Genomic DNA, 15,841 nt, shown 5'->3' with positions numbered 1-15,841 from the left:
AAAATGGAAAGAAAGTGGGGGTTGGAGATGTATATTTTTTGTTTTAATATAGTTTCTGTAGGAGGACAAACCTGACACAATCATTAACGTTTTCCAAAGCTATAAAAATGTGTAGAATAAATAGTAAATTTCAACATTTCTGTCAACAAAGATTTGCGTCATAGCCTACGATACATTTCTTTCAGCAGGGTTTGCGAGGCAGGGGGCTGTTGTAAACAAACTGACGGGTGTGTGGTGAGTCATGGCTAGCAAAGGGGAAAAGAGGAAAATAGCTGAGAAGAGATCCACAATTCTTGGGCCGAATCATTTGCATTCATTGCCAATGCGGAAGGATTACCTGAACGTTTGCTCTGTATAGTGTGCAGCCCAGCTAGTCCATGTGCTCATGGACATCTTCAATACATCACTGTATCAGGCCATTGTTCCCTCATGTTTTAAGTCAGCTATTATTATTCCAGTGCCCAAGAAATCAACCATCACATGTCTTACTAAGTTTCGACCCGTTGCATTAACATCTATCATGAAGTGCTTCAAGAGAGTGGTTAACCCTTCTAGGCCGAAACGTCTCGGTCGGTGGCGACACATCTAAATTTGCAGTACCGTAATTCCGCCACACGTAGCGCTATCTGAAAAATTCCAACGGTTTCTGAAAGGGGAGACGTTGCACTTTCCAGCAAGTATCGGGTTAATACGGTAACTTCACAGCTGCAGAGAGTGCAATTAATCCGGGGGGCACACATTTAATAGACGGCATATTGCGAAAATAACTTGCTGAATATTGAAAGTTCCAGTTGTTATCGATACATGGGTAAGTATATCATCTCACAGGACATTTAAAGAACTACTTACAATTAAAATAAGGAAGGTTTATTTAGGCAGACGCTTGAAACTCCGGTGTAAAAGGGTTAAGGGTTATAAAATCTCTATACTGCCTCCATCATTTGACCCTTTCCAGTTTGCATACAAATCTAAGCGCTTGACTGAGGATGCCATCTCCACTGCTCTTCATCTGAGCCTAGTACACCTGGAGAGAAGAAACACCCACGTACAGATGCTTTTTTGGACTTCAGCTCAGCCTTCAATACGATTATCCCCCTGGACTTGGTATGCAAACTGGTCCCCCTGGGCTTCAATACGCCACTGTGCAACTGGCTGCTGGACTTCCTCACAGACAGTACTTAGTCTGTCCATATGGGTTATAATACCTCCAATATAATTTCTTTAAACACTGGTTCCCCCCAGGGCTGTGTCCTGAGTCCCCTACTGTTTACCCTGATGACCCACGACTGTCATCCCAGGTTTAACACCAACCACATCATGAAATATGCAAACGACAACAATTGTGGGCCTCATTCAGGATGACAATGAAGTGAACTACAGAAAAGAGGTACATCTTGTTGATTGGTGCATAACAAACAACCTGCTCCTGAACATCGACAAAACAAAAGAGATCAGACTTCAGGAGGTCTCGACCCAACCACACACCACTCCTCATCAACGACAAAGCAGTGGAGATCGTCAGCAGCACTAAGTTCCTGGGGGTTCACATTACAGACAACCTCAGCTGGACAACTCGCATCACTTCACTGCCACCTATCCAGAGCATTGCACGCAGACCCTGCTTAGCCAGAGCAAACAAAATCCTCTCTGATTCCACCCATCCTCTCCATGGTCTGTTCATCCACTTGCTGTCTGGGAAGACAGAGTTCACAGACTCGGTCCTCCCAGCCCGGTGCGTACATAGCCGCACCAGGCTATAAGCCACATGGTTCAAAGCATGGGGAAAGTAACAGCTAATAGTCCGAAAAATACGGTAATATGGACAGACATTTCCAGGGAAGGCTTGCTACATTAGCTGCCGCGTCAAGATTAAAGTTACGTGTCCAAAGTTGAGAAGCTGTCCAGTGATGTCCGTAAACAGAAGTCACATTAAACACACAAGAACACAATCCTGTCATAGACACATATATTTAGTAATAAAGTAGTTGTTTTTATAAATTGATTAGTGATTTTTGTCAGTATATAGTTAGAATGACACTTTGCGATATTATTGGTTTTGTTGCCAATAATATCCGAGGATGGTTGCGTGTCAAAAGAGCAGAGGATCAGTGCCATGTCTTACCGTTGCACTGACTTGCTTGGCATTTGCATAGAAATCAAACTTAAAGCGTATTAATTTAATTTTATATACTTTACCTTTCCAAAAGGTTACTGCTTTATTTTTATAACTATAGGTTGCGTTTTATTGCAGTCTGTTTGTTGCCCAGATAAGGGGCACGTTTTTGTCGTTTTTTCGATCACACACATTTTACGGTGATTATTTACAAAGAGCGATGGTTATGCAAACTGCATTTGGGAGCAGATTTTCTAAGTTCCAAAAGGGGAAAAAAAAAAAAAAAAGATTCCTTTCCCTGTTAATCTTCATAATAAAAATATACATCGTACAAAAGAGTAGTCCACATGATGCATCATTCCTTCCAGTACTGAGTGCAGGGAAAATAGATATTTAATTGTAAATGCTAATTATGTACACAGTAGGGCTGAAACGATTCCTCGAATGATTCGAGTACCTCGATTACTAAAATTCCTCGAGGAAAATTTACCTGCCTCGAAGCTTCGTTAATTTATGTTTTATTAGTTAGCGCACCGTGTTCCGGCCGGGACTTCATTTGCGTTGCGCGGAGCTCTCACTTCCGCCTCTGAGTTGTTGACAAAAGCTAAGTCTCAGCGGCATAAAGTCCAATCTTCAAGATTGACCCGTGGGGATTGATAATGCCCGACTTTTTATCGTTTTTGAGGAACCAATAAGCATCCTTAACATGACTGGGGGAATGCCTGGAGTACGGCAGCATTTCTCCTCCGGGGCTGCTGGTTGAAAGCGAACGGCGGGAAGAGCGCTGAGGTGAGCGGATAGCCTGAACAGGGCGGGCGGCTGAGTAGCTGATGCTTACCGTGTAAATGTAGCTTTACCGACGAACCGCACAATAAATTTCATATCCCGGTCTGAAGAAACGGGTGGCGGAGCGCATCGTACATGGCTGGTAGATGAGTTTCTGAGTGTGACCAGTGAGGGTGTGTAAATATCCCGTATTGCTTCCCCCCGTGTTCGTCCCCCGGTCTAACGGTTCGTCAGTCCGCTGGTCTATTTCCTCCCCTCCACCCCATCTTACGTTCGTTCATTCGCCCTCTCCTCCCACTCAGGCGACATTTCCCGTATTTTCAAACCCAAAGCGTGACAGGTTAGGTGGCAAGGTGAGTTTAATTAATCTATTAAACTCACTGAAGATGAATACATAAACTAAAAGCTGGATTGTAGACATTTTTTATAAGCATATTTGTGAGCCTGCCTCTTTGTTATTAAATTCAATATAATTTCAGATTTTTCTATAACTTTTCTTCTGGTTAACTTAGAAAGTGAGCTATTATTGTTACAGGTTAGTTTTCTAAACTACAAAAAAGCAACTGTTAGGGATGCTTAAATATGAAAAATTGGACTGATATTGATATCCGATAGTAACACCGGTATTATGCCAGATTTACCAATATTTCATTTTATAATTTTTTTTTATCCGATTACTCGATTAATCGTAAGAATAATCGATAGATTACTCGATTACTAAAATATTCGTTTACAACAGCCCTAGTACACAGTCATTTTGATAAAAGGCTAATATAAACACTTAAAGTCCGTTTTGCCTTCATGATGAGCCTTTTCATTTTTTTGCACCTCTGGACAGATTTGTTTCTTGGTCCAATATGGCTCTTTCAACATTTTGGGTTGCCAACCCCCAAGTTAGGTCAACACTTTAGAAGTGGTGAATATTTGTGCTGTCCTTCTGTTGTAGAACATTTCAGAGGAAAGTTTTTTTGTGAATTTGTTATTGATCATGATTAAGTTTTAAAAGCAAAACAGGGGTAAAGCATCCAAGCTAATCTATTAGCCATGTTAAACAAGGAATAGGCAAAATTTCACATTTATTAAAAGTCATAGCCAAGACCCACTTCCCTTCCAATTTCTGCAAAACCCCAAACATGGTAGATTTTTGCAGTGGGAAACATACCAGAAAATATATTGGAAGTTTCCCCAACTCTGCCAAAACTGTTAGCTAAAAATGTGACTGTAATGTCCAATTCCAATCCCCAAGAGTAAATCTAATCCTCTGTAAAAGGTTGTATTTTCAGGACAGTAGTCATCTTGAAGTTGGCAAAACTGCTAACTTTATGCACCATGCAAAACATGCATAGTACATAAAAAACATGCATAGTATAGGGGTTTAAAAGCCGCTGTTAACACACTAGGTGTGAATATAAAAGCTCTACTTCCACCAAACATCCTCCTCTCCTCTTACCCCCTGCTTGGGCTAAAGATGTCAGAGGAATAGGGTTACTCGGTGCCAGAAATGCACCCCTCCTCCAATCACTCAGCTCCTTCCTGTTTGAAATGCTTTACACCAGGGGTCACCAACTCCAGTCCTCAAGGGCTACCATCCTGCAACTTTTAGATTCACCTCTCCTCCAAAATGTCTGAATTCCCTCACCAGCATTCATTCCTCTCTGCAATAGGGTGGAAACGAGCAGTTTATTTGATCCAGGTGTGTTTGAGCAGAGACACATCTGAAAGTAACAGGATGGTAGCCCTTGAGGACTGGAGTTGGTGAACCCTGCTTTACACACACAATTTATCTCTCCGGTTTTTTTTTAAATGCCTTTATTGTTTTTTTTTTTTGTTGTCGTTTTTAAAATCACAGCCACCATAGTCTCATCTACAATTTCGTGTTTAAAATGCAACTCAGACTTTGATGGTTCCGTTCAGTCTTGCAGAAAGGCAATATGGGTTGTGAAAGGAGCGGTAATAATAACATTTTCCGTTAACAGCTAAAGCGAAAAAACAACAATAACAAAAAACTTAATCTTGGGTTCATGCGTGTTTTATACCGATAACCAAACCAAATAACAGGAAGAACAGCAGTTGCACATCGCTGAGGTCACTTCCTGAACCACATATACTGAACTGCGCCTCTAACAGAGATGCTTGTTGTGCTTTTTCTTTTTTTTTTTAAACTTGTGGGTTAAACGCTTCACGCTTTACATTGTAGGCGGCCTACAGACGTAACTACTAATATTGATGATTTCAAAGCTCATTTCTAAAATATGACGATCATATTGATCCAGACAGAAGTAGATATTTGATATTTCAGGAGGTTTTTGTGTGCGTTTTATTGTTTTTAAAGGAAGTGAAAACAAACGGGGCATGGAAGTGACTTTCACTGTTTTGCCTCAGTAAAAATAGAAACAACCACCCCATCGTAGGCGGGCTACAGATCTAACTACCAAAATTGATGATTTCAAAGCTCATTTCGAAAATATAAAAACTTTCATATATTCCCAACATGACGATATTTATAGTCATGTTGGGAATAGTGTGAAAACTGCACGTTATATTTATACGTTAGGCCTCCATTTACTCGTTTTCTCCCCCGTTATGTTCTGGGGGGGGAAACGAATTAGGCAAGCCCAAATACTGTGACTTTTATCTAATGTCACTGTATTTTGATTCGGTGAAACAATGACTCGTTCCGAAAAGCGCGCTCTTGGCTTGGCAACGCCCGATAATACATTTTCACCGCAGCTAAGTGGCTCAGACTGACCGTATGACTCGCCAACGAAAGGTTGAAAGTTTAAGGTCTTGAACGAAGTCACCCACCTGGCAATAAAGGCTGCACTCCATGGTCGAACAAGCACTCGCGTTGTGGACAAACCTATATATTCATGGCTCTCTTTCCAGAATAAGTTTGCAGGAAATCACCACTAGCGTCAACCTCTCCGGCAGAAAAGAATCTCCGTGCGGTCAACTCGCAGTACCCATCCAGATGTTGCATAACTGTGCCCGCTCTGGAGTTTGTTTAACGGCCAGAGCCGAATTTAAGTGCTCTGACTTGTGACTCCTCCCACCACCCGCGTACCTCTACGGAACCTCACTAGTGCCATAAAATTCAATTGCTTCGAGTAGACGGGGGTAGGAGCGAGTGGAACGAGTGGGAGGACATATCGTAAACCTGACAGAAATGTCATATATAATGGTGTCATCAACACATCAAAAGCTGTAGATAATTTTAAAGGTAACAAAACAATTTACAACGTTGTGACCAACTCTTGGTTGTGTAGTGAGTATGTCATTTTATTTTATTTATGTTTTTAGGTAAAGTGTACCAATAGGAAACAGCCAATATTATTATAGGTTGGGTCAGGTGTCAGAAGATATAAGTAAGTCTCTGTGAGAGGGGCTACTTGAGAAAAAAAAAGCAAAGTTTCACTGACTGAATTGTTGGTTGATAGCCAGCATATATTTAAATTTGTGCAACAAACATTGAAAGAAAAGAAAAAACCACATAAAACCTGAATGACCATTCAGTTTGATAAATATCTACATAGAGTATCATTCAATAAATCGATAGAAATCCAAGTGCTCACATCAAAACATCAAATCTAAATAAATAATGAAGCACTGAGAAGATCAGTGTTGATTCAACAACAGGAAAAAGACTGAAGCAAAGTAGCATTCACAACGATGAGAGGACAAATTCTGGGAAGGGATCAATGTTAGAGTTTGTCTTTCACTTTAACTGCAGAAAGCTAAAAGTTAAATTTGAGTAGCCTCATGTAGGCCTGTTTACTACCTGTCACATATTCTTAAGAAATAAATTTACAAATGAGGAACATTTAATAAAATGTATCACACTAGCAAGTGTCACAGAAAATTTTTTTTGTAAGAGCTTAAAATTTAAGCGACGACGTATCCTGAGGTAGGGGTCACACCGGCTGTTGGCTCAGAGGTCAGCCCCTCTTCCTTGCTATAGGTTATATTATGTCCTGTTAAAGAGTATGCAGATGCTCTAAGTTTTCTCATGTCCTGTTAAAGAGTATGAGGTTTCCTTCAGAAGTATTGCCTAATGTATCCTGGGGCAGCCATCACCAGCTGCAGGGTCAGAGGTCAGCCCGTCTTACCTAGCTAAAGGATATATCATATTCTGGAAAAGAGTACGGGGTAGGTTTCACCAGCTGTTGGGTCAGAGATATGATACATCCTTTTAAAGAGGACCGTGTGGCAGGGAATCTGCTGATTTTTCTTTCAGAAGGATTGTCTATTGTATCCAGGGTCAGAGGTCAGCCCCTCTCCTGTTAAAGAGTATGATCCAGCACTTATCTGTAGTCCAACACCAAACAACTGACAGAATAAATTGTCAGATGTATCCTGCGGGTTTCTTATGCTTGAGGACAGATACACACGCACTGTCCTCACACTCTGGTCTTACTGCATGTAAGACCAGAGTCTTACATGTAGTAAGACTCTGGTTTCTCTGTCAGCCGGTGTCTCTTATGGAACAAGGAGTTAAAGGCAATTAATTACAACACTTTGTTTAAGTATTGTATAGTATATATCTTTCATTCATCCTAAAGTTTAAAGTTTAGTAAAGGCTTTTATTACAGATTTTAACATGTGTCATATGATATATGTGACACATGTTTCGGGGGATGGGGGTTCATATCAATTAATATCAATTAATCCATCAAACTCAGATTAAAATTTGACAGAAGGTGGTATATATAGTCTCTCTCCTACGGCTTTCAAAGGGTTGAAAAACAATGAGGTAAAAAAGCCTAAATGTTGTTTTTTTTCTCCTGTCATTTTCAGCCACAAACATTTAAATGCATCTAGTTATGTGTTACTGTCTCTCCTTCACTCTGACTCTCTGCATCCTGATGTCCCTGGATTCATGTATTTACCACAGACACTACAGTGATGAACAGTATCAGAATGTGAACTAGCTAAAGATAAAATGTTTTTATCATACAGAATTTTAACAACTGATTTTCAGATGTATACATTACTGTACGTCTCAACTCTATTTACTGTGTAACCAGCTTCTTATAGCAAAAGTTTTCACTCATTTATTTTTAAACCTCTCCTCTGGCCCTTTTTCATGTTTCATAAACATTACCCTTATTAATAGTGTGGAAATAATGAAAAAAGGATCGAAACATTAAAAAAGAAATCAACCTGACATCAGTCCTCACCTGTTCTCCTTATATCTTCACACCCTGAAGCTCAACTTGGCTCTCCTAAGTCTCCCCTGACCTGCTCTTTTCAAAATAAAATAGTTTAGTTTATTTAAAAATTAAAACAGGTTAATACCTATTTCAATAAACTAAGTGAAGACCTCACCTGAGCGTCCTCAGTCTCTTCACCTTTCTTCAACAGCATCACTGTCATTCTCCTGAATATATAATATAATATAATATAATATAATATAATATAATATAATATAATATAATATAATATAATATAATACACGTTAAGTAGTCAAGTATGATCAGGTGTGTAGCCGTTGCTGCTGTTTCATTTCCTTGTGATTAAATACAACATTGTGACTAGATTATCTAAGTTTTTAGACAAAGTTAGCAGTAAAATATTGGACATGTGACTATTCCAGAATTAAAATGACTTAACCAAAAAGATTTGGCCATATATACAAAAGGAAACTGACAACAAGATGGTATAAACAAGCGATATTCATGGCAACATTCCCAACAGACCGTGTTACCTCATTCATACGGAGAACACAGACTGTTTCTAATTACATTTTATACTCTAACGGTTTCATAAGAAAAATATGATTACTTTCAATGTGAGATTTACTGTAATCACTGTAGTGTTCATAAGTTCAGCCTCAACTCGAACAGGAAGTATCCGCGAACGGAAAACGAATGTCAGACTGCAAAGAGACACAAATCTTTGTGATAGTAAGACATTTTCATGTCGAAGCCACATGACCAATTCTTAATCTCTAAATAACCTTTAAGACGTTTTGCATAGCACTCTTTACTGCATATATTCTGGGGGGGGTTTTTCTCAGACATCTGACAACAAGAAATCATACCATTTTACTGACTTTATTCTGCTATAATACATACAACTTTCAGTTTTCTTGAATAAACTGTTTTTTGTGCCTGCACTTTGTAAATGATGGATTGACATGTTTTCATCCCTTGTCTCGTTCATAGAGTTTAGCCTAAACAAGAAGCGTTATGCCAAAACAAAAAAAAAAGACTGTTAGGAGACGTACCCTTTTTGCTTTAGCATCAAATCAGTTCACAATAAATTGTGAGGCACTTTACAAGGTCACGCTTATCCAAGGAAGAGACAGAGTTTTGACTATGGCTAGACAACATATTTCTTTGTGATAATGCTTTAAATCCTGGACCCAATGGTGGGGTGGGGCATCCTTTAAAATCGGGCGTTATACCCTGAGAGAGAACAAAGCCTTGTCTTTTACTGGCAAACAACTCTAACATGACTGTGAAGCACATAACCGTCACATTTACAATATTTACTCTGACAGCTAAAAGCAGTTAAATTTGAGGAGCTCCTGCACTAAAGATCACTTGACTCTTGACTGATATTATGAAACAACAACATGCATGAGTAACAAACAGGTTACCAGTTTTCTCAATAGCCATAATTTAGTTTGCTGGCTTTTTTTTTTTTTTTTAACAGACCTTAGAGGGTTGGCGTTAATGCTGTTTTATCTGATATATCTTCCTCCGGGTCCCATTGTGATCTTTCACCACTTTTATTCAAAATATTCACTTATTAGTTAAAGTAATGTACGGAAGAGGATTGGGGTCACGGGAAAAATAAAATAAAAGAGTTCTGACTTTAATCAGAATTCTGAGATTAAAGTCAGAATTCTGAGAAAAAAGTCAGAATTCTGAGATTAAAGTCAGATTTATTTTTTCTTTTTCCCTGTGGCCCTAATCCTCTTCTGTAGTAATGGGAGGCACAACCGGAAAATTACTGATTATTCTATAATTGTGCCTCATTTCTGAACATTAATGTCTAAAAAAGAAAAAAAAAAGAAAGAAACAATTCCAGAAATTAGTATTTTATTATATTATACAGTTAGTGGAAGTAAAAAAAACATGCAACATACATCAAACTTATTCTTTGTAAGTGAAACAATGAAGCGGACCACAGTAAAAAAATCAAATTAAATTAAATAACAGAAAAAATTCTAATAACAACCAGAACAAATATTTTAAAACAGCAATTCAAACTGTATAGTTTGGTCATGTTAATATTGACTCTGCTATTTTTGGCTCCAATTTAATCCCGCACATGGTTCCCATCTCTTCCTTTGATAACAAAAGCTAACTGTTTTTAAAAGCCAAACTATTTTCTATGTGCTTTATATCTTTGTTACAAATTTCTTATTTCATAAAACGGCATAAACTGTGCTACTTGTTGAGGCAGAACACTTTTTCACTCAAAACCGGCACCCACATGCATTCTTATCTGCACTGCTCAACAGGTGAACAGGGAGCTGCAGAGATTTGTCATTGTGGACACATTGTGCAGCTGCAGCCGGGAGTCAAGGTCAGTTGATGGACAATGCCGGTGTTACGTCACACCTGTTAGGAGCACCAACACTCCTGGGAAGCACACAGTTAGACCCGCAGTCTCTCCTGCCTGCATCGCTCAAGCAGATTATCCAATCTTAAATGACCACCACGCAATCTTCTCATCACACATCGAATAAACGTCCAGAAGAGAAATCAAACTTCTCGCACCTCCTTAATCAGAACGAACACGTAAGATTTTTACATTTTTGATATAATGACAGAAAACATTTTTTTAATGCTTCATAACTGAATCTAGAAATTCCTCTTTAGCATGTGTTTTCCTCTGTACTAAGTTCTTACGTAAAATTAAGGACACTTTAGAGAATGTATTTAACCAAACAAACAGTTTTGGTCCACCAAGCTGATTTTTAGTCAGAAAGCATCTTTTTTTTTTTTTTAACAGTCTGATAAAAAAAAAATAAAAAAAATAAAATCAATGCTATAAAACACATTAAGAAATGCTGTCCATGTAAATACACATGCAGGTTTTGAGAAATGTCTTAAGGTTGGAATTTTGTGCTTGTTGAGCGGCAGTCATCAACTTTGTTCAATATGTTTTTTTTATTGAAAGCACCATTATAAAATATGCACAACATAAAAAAGGGAAAGACAATAGTTTTTGTCTGTCTTTTTTTTTTCCTTTTGCTCGTTTCATCTTATTCGTCCAACTCCTTGATGATGGGAATCCCTGGAATAAAAAGAGAAAGTGGCTGATCACATACAGGTGAAACCACGTGTTTACATGCGGTTTATAAAAAGACAAATAACTGTTTTTGTGTGTTTTGGTGTGTAATGTGAACATTTACTCCACACACACAAAAAATAGACATTGTAAAGATGCTGGTTGAGCTTTCATTGTTCTCCTTGCTTCTATCAACATACACTTAATTAAGAAGAATTCATTTATTCAAAAGCAGCATAAAAGACCATATTGGAGGCAGTAAATGCACTCTGTAAAAAAACACAACACATTTTTGGGAACATCTTAGCTTCACCGTGGCCTGATGAAATTAAAACAAAAGTGTTGCGTCATCATGTCCATTGTGAGATTCAGAAGTAAAAGAGGAAAGTTTGCAAGCATGAGCAGTTTCTGTCAGCATAGATTTCCGATGCAGATCTCTTACGTGCAGACAGACTAAATACGTGAAGGTACGGATTCCAGCATCATAAGGAGGTCGAGGTCTAAAGGTGGAAAGTACGCATGTGGGAAAAATATGCTAAAAGACGGAGATGTTGGGGAACGCCAGATGAGGTAATGTGTCGGTATGTTCTGATGATCTGTGTAAAAGGCTGAGATCTACAGAAACTGTTCTATGATTCAGCCGAGGTTCCTCTTGAGTCAGATGTCGTGATATGGGCTGAAGTTTAAAATAAAATCTTTCGCTGTTCAACCGAAGCCGTGTCTGCAGAGCCTTTCACCTCAAAGGAATCCCACACCAGCACTTTGAAGACGACTGACAATTATTCATGGTACTTGCAAATATAATCCCAAATGTGAGCCACAGCGGTGGCAGCATCATGCCGCCTGAGTGTTTCGCTACAGTGGCGACTGTCAAAATAAGGTTAAATGTAGCCTCTGTCTTCCCAAGTGTTAAAATCGCTTGAGTAAAATACATAAATCAATGAGGGGAAAGTGCTCGTGTATATAAGGTTGTGTTCTGGTTGATACTTCAAATATTGTTCTTTATTATATAATCATTGTAGTAAGTCGACGATGAAGCTAATGATAACTTCTATAATGAGTACTGAACAATTGAAACAATGATTGTGTACAAAGGCTGCACACTGAAAAAAGGGAAATCACTTTGGTGTGAAGTGTGTGATCGTTCACAACGATGAAGCAATAAAGCTGGAAAAAAAAAAAAAAACACTGACTGAAGCAAAGACAGGCAACAAAAACAATCAAGCTTTGCTTTTTTTTTTTAACGTGCAGTTCCAGTAATAATCCCACTTAATCCATGCTTTCTGGCCTTAAACTGCTAATAACATTCCACTGTCATTAATTTCAATGGGCTGGAGACCCTTTAAATTTCATCTGAACATAGAAATAAATAAAAATATTCTTCAGCAGTATTAAGAAACTCTGTTAGTGTGGGGTCTTCCCTCAGTCTCCTCTTGATGCTGGTGTGGTGATGTTGCGTTAAAAAGACTCTTCATGCTACAGTTGAGCAGCAAAGTTTTATTGCAATACTGCAACCTAAGTCAGCATGGCTGAATTGGGAGGAAATCTTGGCCCAAATGTAGTGAAATCCCCCAATTTCTGAACAATGTCCGACACATATTCCCCAAAGTAAACACACATATCCATATTTCACATCCGTGTCTTCTTTCGGGTCCTGGTGCCGGATTGTCTGCTTATTACACTTATTTTTCAAGCTTAATGTCGTTTGAGCCTTGACCTGACTGTTTTCCCAAGTCTTCCGAAAAGTTCTTGTGCGTAGTCAGACGCTACATTACCATATATGCTGCGCAACCAACTAGGTTAGGTTAAAGCCGAGTACATTGCACCCCTAGGAGTCATTTTTAGGGAGTTTCCGAAACACACAAGCTTGTTAATCTCACCGTCTAGTTTCTTTAAATTAGGAAGCCTTTTGGAGGCTTCTTCCATCCAGCTCCCCTCCATGGCATGCTTCTCCTGCAGCGGGTTTCCATTAAATACCAGGTCCACCAAGGAGGGCAGGTCAGCAAGCCTCACAAACTCTGCTACATAACAAAGAGACAGCAACACAGTTAACACTGAATGCATAAGGTGAGTTTAAAAGGAAATCCCTCAAATAATGATTTCACTAACGTGAATTATGACCAATTACCTAAAGAGACCAACACAGAAAGTTTTGGTAATGTAAAAAAAAAAAAAATCAGTCTTGATGACTGCAGCATACCCCAATCTTTAACAAGGTTGTTGGACATGTAGAGGACTTTCAGTTTGTGCAAGGAGCTGACGCCTTTCAGTTTGTCTATTAAATTATAGGAAATCCATAACTCCACCAAAGTGTCTCCAACTGTCTCCTGCAAGTACACACGTTAAGAAAATGAACAAAACCAGCTCAGTTGCTGGTGAAACCAAAAATATTCTGCTGGGAGTAAAATAAAACACACACACTATATGACACCAGAAAATTTAACTTGTCTAGCATTAACTCAGGATTGTATGTAACTTACCAACCCTACAAGACTTTTTATATTATTCCTGCTTAATGAAAGTATCTTCAAGTTCTCTAAAATGACAGAAACAATAAATTAGTTCAAGTTGCCATTTGTTGAACAGAGCAGCGCCTCTGAGTTAAATTAATCTAGCAGGTAATACTCACTGAGGGCATTGAGATTGGTTATTTTCTCAATAGCGTTTGTGGCCAGAGACAGCTTCCTAAGCAGAGCATGGGACAAAAAAATATTAAGGTATGTGAAGGACGAACTCAATAATATCTGATTCACGGTTAAAGAGTATTTTGTTTCACATGTCATAGTGCCCTCAAGTCAATAAACGCACTTGCTATCATTTTGGGGATTGATAAAACTGAGTTAAATAGTTGCTCAAATCAAGCTGCTGTATGAAAAATAAATTAATAGTAATCAACTAAGAAAAATCACTCTATTGGAAGTGTGAGTGAGCACATGTAGCAGATCGATACAGTCCTGGACAGGCAGCATGGTGGGAGCTTCACTCTTTTACAATAACCTTGAGTAAAACAATATAATTTGACTGCATCACGCATGTCCACAAAAATTTAAAGCATTGATAACAAAAATGTATTTTCATTTTGCAAGCAACACAGATGCAACAAGACAATTTGTGCTTATTAATTAGTCTGGCTTTCTGCTCAGACAGACAGCATACACCTTTCCAAACAGACTAGCCTTATGTAGTTTCCCATAAAAAAAGATGTCATTGTATTTATGGCTGAAAATATTTCTAAACAGGCTGCTGTAGTCTTTCTATCAGTTTAAGAGCCTTCTTTCTCTCTCATACCTACTTGTGATTACCAGACACCCCTAAAAGCAGGACTTACTCGCAGGAGGCTAATGCATTGAGAGAGTTATCCATCTTCTCTATAGGGGGAATCAGACCATAGAGTTTAACTTCTTTAGCCTCATTTGGTTTCTCCCCGCTCTTCTCTTCCTGCATACACAAAATATACACAAAACAGTAATTCAATCAACATATGTCCACCTAAAACAAGCACTTGTTTCATACAATTGTTGTTTCTTTTGCTAGGCTCTGTCCCCCACTTACCCATTTGATTATAGCTTCTTTCATGGTGGTTGCCTTGGCCTGCAGACATGACATTAAACATTATACAGTAGGCGAGGCTGTTATTAAATGATGATAGAACAGAATAGGAGAAGGTAACCACGGCCAGCTAGCAACGTCACAATATAAACATTACATCTAAACCCCAACATTTTAAACATGCTGGATCACAACCATTATTAATGCTGGTTATTCATCTCGACACACAAGAGAAAACTGTATTTGACGTCGTTCAGTAAACTAAACATACACAATAAACCAGACTTTATTGAACTGATGTTAGCCAGCTATCAGCTATTCCTAAATTTAGTTTATAGCCAAACCGGCGTGTCTCAGCAGGGATAGGTTGAATGATCGTCTCTGTGGTAACACTTATTAACAGTAATAACTAACCAAACAGCGAGTAAAATAAGCTGAAACTACCCGGACTTACCATGTTGACCGCTGATGTCTGCTCTCGGGCTAACAGCTGCCAGTAGGCTGTGGTTGCTATGGCACCCACAAGCTGCGCCTGCGCACTGTGCGCACTTAAATTTTTTTTGGAGCATTTGTTTGTTTATTCTTTTTGTTCGTTTTGTTTTTTGTTGTTTTTTAATCTACACACAGTAGATAAGTAAAGAAATAACTTGAAAGTATAAATAAACAACTTAGCAAAAAATAAAATAAAATAAAGAAATAATAATTAATAAATAAAATATATTTTAAAATCAAATTAAATTAAATTAAATTAAATTAAATTAAATTACATTAAATTAAATTAAATTAATTTAACCCTCCTGTTATGTTTGTTTCTGAGGTACGGCAATAATGTTCCTGTGTCAATTTGACCCGTGGAGTGTCAGAAACCAAAAAAATCGTCCAAAACTTTTTTGCATCTGATTATTAACTCCAGTACTAACCATTTCAATCAATATTAGTGCAATGATGTTTTTTTTTTATTTCTCACAAATAAAGGATCAATGATTAAAACTTACTCATTTACTCATTTGGACATAAAAAAATGTTATTTACAATTTTTATGTCCACCGAAAAACACACAAAAAAACTATAATTATCCTTGAAATTGATCGTTTGTAAATTTTTTACATTGCATTTTGATTTTATTTTATTTTTTTCATTGGTTGATCT

The 15,841-nt window shown here is 38.1% G+C and overlaps 2 protein-coding genes across 3 annotated transcripts in view; both read right to left on the bottom strand.

Annotated features, from left to right (window-relative positions):
• LOC106918162 (uncharacterized) overlaps positions 1-5,916 on the bottom strand; it is a 45,199-nt gene extending 39,283 nt beyond the window's left edge. For both annotated transcript variants that reach the window (XM_014987707.2, XM_014987708.2), the window contains exon 1: positions 5,705-5,916. In XM_014987707.2, the coding sequence (XP_014843193.2) occupies positions 5,705-5,728 (24 nt within the window). In that variant the 5' untranslated portion in view covers positions 5,729-5,916. The remainder of the gene's footprint in view (positions 1-5,704) is intronic.
• A 4,012-nt stretch (positions 5,917-9,928) lies between these two features.
• On the bottom strand, positions 9,929-15,535 carry dnal1 (dynein, axonemal, light chain 1). Its single transcript, XM_014987704.2, has 8 exons — positions 15,147-15,535; positions 14,696-14,734; positions 14,472-14,581; positions 13,773-13,828; positions 13,624-13,679; positions 13,344-13,470; positions 13,024-13,164; positions 9,929-11,149 (listed from the first exon to the last, which is right to left on the bottom strand). Exons 1-8 carry the CDS (start codon positions 15,147-15,149, stop codon positions 11,118-11,120), a joined length of 564 nt encoding a protein of 187 aa, XP_014843190.1. The 5' UTR covers positions 15,150-15,535; the 3' UTR covers positions 9,929-11,117.
• Between the last annotated feature and the right edge of the window lie 306 nt (positions 15,536-15,841).

The sequence above is a fragment of the Poecilia mexicana genome, unplaced genomic scaffold (assembly GCF_051168715.1).
Source record: "Poecilia mexicana isolate PSO_F unplaced genomic scaffold, ASM5116871v1 scaffold_11, whole genome shotgun sequence".
Classification (NCBI taxonomy): Eukaryota; Metazoa; Chordata; class Actinopteri; order Cyprinodontiformes; family Poeciliidae; genus Poecilia; species Poecilia mexicana.
Note: the sequence above shows the minus strand (reverse complement) of the source record. Positions and strands in the feature narration are given on the sequence as shown.